We start from the raw sequence: 4,576 nt of genomic DNA on the forward strand, positions 1-4,576 counted from the left end.
TTCTTTTTTTGCCTGTTTACGTGCATGAATTAAACGATTTTATTTTGTATTTTGTTTGTGTAAACAACAAAGATTCTTACCTAATTACGGTACCCATTTCTGCTTCTTGATTCGTACATATTCCTTGTTATATATCCTGGCAAAATAATCATGTAATTCTTGTTATTTGGGTAAACTCTGTACTCCACACTGTCCTGGCGCTAAAAACTAGGATCGAAACAGTTATACGTATTCGTCGATTATCACGGAAAGTGTGTACGAGGTATTTGGATGTATGTACAATTGTATTCCCGCCATGGCAGACGCCAGGAGACGTAGGCACATGCGCGAATGTCAGATCTAGGTACCGTAATACTGACACCACGCCGTGACCTGATCGCGGTTAATAAATATCTCCGCGGGGTTATCGGAGAGAAGCCGAAGTGCCCGAACCCTGCCCCCCGCAACCCTGAGTCAACCAAAGTGAACATACCAAATTGCGCAAGTGAATTATGAATTTCCTGGCAATTTTTGCGAACTTCTTACTCGCATTGATATTATGGACAAGAGAGTATCGGATTCCTCAAAATTCCTTGGATGAAATTCTCATCGATTTTTTCGGATCAAAAATCTGAGGTCCAAGTATTGCAGCTTACAAATAAGGGCTAGAAATATTTGAAATACAGGTGCAAAAGGGACTCAGGAATACGAGGGGATTTCCGAGTTCGACACAGGTAGAAATATTCAGGTAATAAATCGGCGCGGGTTCACAAAGCGTCCGGGGTCCAAAAGTTTTATACACATTTACGGTGCGGAAAATTCATTCAAAATTTTGGCTAATTTACATGAAAATTTCACCGTCCAATTTTGACGTGATAACAGCGGTATAGTTTTCTATGAACCTGGAAAATCTCCAATAAATTTTCCAAACTTAGCAAAATTGCTGCAACCTTGGCCTGAATGAGGAAATTCAGAAAAAAATCAGAAATTTAAGGGATTCTTGGAAGAAAAATGAAAAAATAATCCCAAAGACGTATACATATATATGTGTACGAGAAAATATTTTATTACTTGCGAAGACAGAGTGAAAATTTCGGTTCATCACCGTCTAGAATCAAGCTGTATGACGTATATATACTAATCGAATAAGGGCTCTTCCTGGGTTGTTTTATCACCGTAAAGTTCGGGGCGATCCAGCGTGATGGGGGGAGGAGAGAATCGAGGACTTTGAGGTCCAGAGAGGCTGCACGATGTTGCTCGCGTGTGTAGTGCGTCAGCATCACTCACTTGTTGAATGTTGGCAAACGCGATCGGATCACGTGCACGTTATAGGTAGAGAGGCACAGAGGCCAGTACTCGAAGAGCCAGAACCAACGAGGACCGGCAGCTTCTGTCATCCGAAGGCGTTGCGCCTCCGTCCGGGGCTGTGCACCACTTCTTCAGGACTCGAGGTCAGCAGCATGCTCTATTCACGGGACGGAACTCCCGGTTTGCGGCCATAAGCTTTACTCGTTCGAGAAAGTGGAACGTGTGTCGTTTCTCTTTTTTTTTATCATATTTTTCTCACTAAATCAGTACAACCACGAGATCGCGTTTCGGCGACATGTCGTCGGGCTGTCAAAGAGCGCAGCGATGTCTTGAAAATACGGTGTAACGTGGAGGGTTGAGGGGTAAATCCTGCAATGATAACTCTCCTTGGAGCCAGACCGGTGGAGCCTAGTATTCAACCTCCTTTTTGTTAGAGGCTTCAGCAGAGGGATTGATACTCAGACTTCGGCAACGAAACGACCTACGTCAGTCATATTTCACTCGACAAATACGCGCATAATGTTAGTCACGATCCGCTAATCAGTCGCATCAACTTAAGGTCCTCAGAACAGTCGCTTCACTATATATTCAAGGATTTTGCAGATTTGCGGCTGGATTTTGTCAGCTCAATGTTTCCAAGTCGGGTCCCCAAAATACCATGCACAAAAGAATCAAAGCACTTATAAATGGGAGCATAATGGTAGAGCGGACTGAAAATTGTGAGGATGGTGATTGAAAGTGATTTTTTTTTTTTTTTTTTTCTCTTCGTTTTATCTTTTACGTAACTTGTTGTTTTGGTTCCCTTCCACTTTTGGAAAGAAAGGAGAATTTCGTCGTGTTTACCGTCTAGAAAGAGATAAAAATAACAGAGAGGATCTCTCCTCGGTGACTTGCGCAGGAAAATTGATATAGGCGGGTAGTTTTGCCGTCCGTTTGTGACGGATCATCGTGAGAAATGAAGTTGTTGGTTGCTTTTTTTTGTTTTTTATCACAATCTTTTTCCTCTCTGCGTTCTTCTCTTACTTAGCCATATTGCGTGGATGTGTATACACATGTAGGTGCAGTTATTTTTCTGTATAGACGCATGGGCGTACCAAGTTAAATACGAGTAATCGATAAGGAGAAAAAACACGCAGCGTTGGCTGGCGCGTTGGCTGCACGGTTGTATTCCGGTACCAGCTAGAATAACGTGCGCGTCGTGGAGGACGGAAATTTTTGGAAAGAACCTCTCGGTCCGTCGGCCGATGGTGGGGGAGGTGGATGGGCGAGGGGTGAAGGCGGGAGGGACAGGAGGAAAAATTTTGGAGAACACGACGGCGTCCGTCGAAGAAGACCGCGTTCCCCGGTTGGAACCGAGGTCTAGCCTCTCTCTCTTCCTCTCTTTTTACTCCTCTCACACACACACACTCTTTCTCTTTTTCTCTCTCTCTCTCTCTCTCTCTCGGGCGCGCGCGCGCGCGCGTAAATATCTCCACGACCCTGACGAAGTGGAGGCAAGAGAGTGGGAAAGAGAGCTGGGGCCGTCATAATTCCTTGAATTGAACGGCGGGTTATTCTCTACCAAGGTTACCAGGGGACGAAGCGGGGCAAGGCGGAGAATCGATAGGACGACAAGGACGCCGTACGTACAGAGAGACGGGCAGAGGTTAGGTTGGCTGGCGAAGAGGGGGGCGCGAGTTCGTGGCGTCCCTGCTGGCCGCGCCACCGTCGCCGTTAGATTTGTGGACCGCCGCGGCGGGGCGCGGCGTGACGGGGTGCGCCCGACGAGAGGGGAGCCGACTTTATGCAGCTGCGGGACGATAACAACGATGGGCTACAGGACCGCCGCTATAGCTGGGGAAATGCCAAATGGGCTACAGGACCGCGCCGGCCTAGCCTGTACGTTCGCCCGCCTCGCGTAGTGGCATGGCGGACGGCCCAGCACCGAGCAGGCAGGAAAGGCGGGAAGGAGGGATTTCAAGCGGTCGTCTCTTCTGCCTCTGCCTCTGCCTCTGCCTCTGCCTCTGCTTCTGCCTCTGCCTGCGCTACGACGAACCCAGCCCAGCCTTGCTCGGCGTTGAGGTTCCGTTGGCTTCCTACGGATCCAACTTCGCTCCTCTCTGTGCAGCGCCGTCCTACTCACTCTCTGTCTCTCTCTTTCTCTCCCTGTCCCCCGGTTAGGGATGAAGTTTTAGCCACGTCCTTGTCCGCCCTTATAACCTTGCCGACGGAGCCTCTTTGGCCGCTAGTCATGCCAACCAACCGCCGCCGCCGTCGCCGCCGCCGCGTTTCTCGCCGTTGCTTCGCTTATCTCCTATTTTCACTTATTTCGATATTCGTTATCGAGCCTGTATTACCTGCACTTACGACTAACCTGTCGGGAGCTACAGATCTCCCGGCATCACCGGACCTCCAGGGCTCGTACATTGAAAATTTAATGAAAGCTCGGAACATGGATTGACGCGTTCGATTCTCTATATTACCTAATGCCAAAATCAAACGCTCTGCGGTATTTCGTTTCCAATATACTGCAGTCCAGACACTTCTTCCTCTTCTTCTTCTTCTTCTTCTTCAATTATTTCTGTGATTCTCGGAATAATCCGACTTCTGCTTTGCTCGGTCCAGAATTTTGACTTCTATGCGCTCGGGAAACGATTTTAGAACCACTCCTGGAACCGTTTCGTCATACCTAGTTCAGAAACCTACCGTGGATTCGTCATTGACCGAACTCGTTTTATCGTAGTAGATCGCCGATATGGCGCGTGCCAGTTAATTAGCTTTGAAGGAATACTGGGTCAATAATCTCTTCATCCCAATTGTTTATCATATTCTTTATTCAGTACCTTTTTTTTTTTACACTTAAATTTTTCCCTAAACATACGATACGGAACCCGTGAAAAAGGTGACCATCTAGTCTCTATTAAAAATTGTGTTTGCATAAAAAAAATGTTGTATACTTGAAGAGATTGTTCAATTTGTGTTCCAGAAAATTGGATACATCGGGGAGTATCGAGAAGCTGGATGGGACGAAACTCTCATTTCTCTCAGGTCTTGGAGTGTTAAATTTCTATTGCACACACAGAGTCGATTCCTTCTCGGTTCCGGTTCTTAGGCCCAGCTTAAGCAACCCGAGCGGGTTTGCTTCTGTCGCTCGGTTCCGGTTCCGGTTTTCGGACGGGATGAGATGTCGACGTGTGAGCTTCGAAAGGTACGAGACTTCTTCAAAACGCCCTGCGTAACCTGGAATTAGAAGAACGACGGCCTTATACAGAATTCCTTGAACTTTGTAAGTTCCTGTGCGAAGTGACCA

At 47.2% G+C, this 4,576-nt stretch overlaps 1 protein-coding gene across 1 annotated transcript; it reads left to right on the top strand.

The window, feature by feature from the left end:
* Positions 1-2,590: 2,590 nt before the first annotated feature.
* LOC124408155 lies at positions 2,591-4,097 on the top strand. The gene is made up of 2 exons (XM_046884891.1): positions 2,591-3,272; positions 3,307-4,097. The coding sequence occupies exons 1-2, from the start codon at positions 3,193-3,195 to the stop codon at positions 3,725-3,727; spliced, it is 501 nt and encodes a 166-aa protein (XP_046740847.1). The 5' UTR covers positions 2,591-3,192; the 3' UTR covers positions 3,728-4,097.
* The last annotated feature ends 479 nt before the right edge of the window (positions 4,098-4,576 follow it).

Source organism: Diprion similis, chromosome 7 (genome assembly GCF_021155765.1).
Source record: "Diprion similis isolate iyDipSimi1 chromosome 7, iyDipSimi1.1, whole genome shotgun sequence".
NCBI classification, from domain to species: Eukaryota; Metazoa; Arthropoda; class Insecta; order Hymenoptera; family Diprionidae; genus Diprion; species Diprion similis.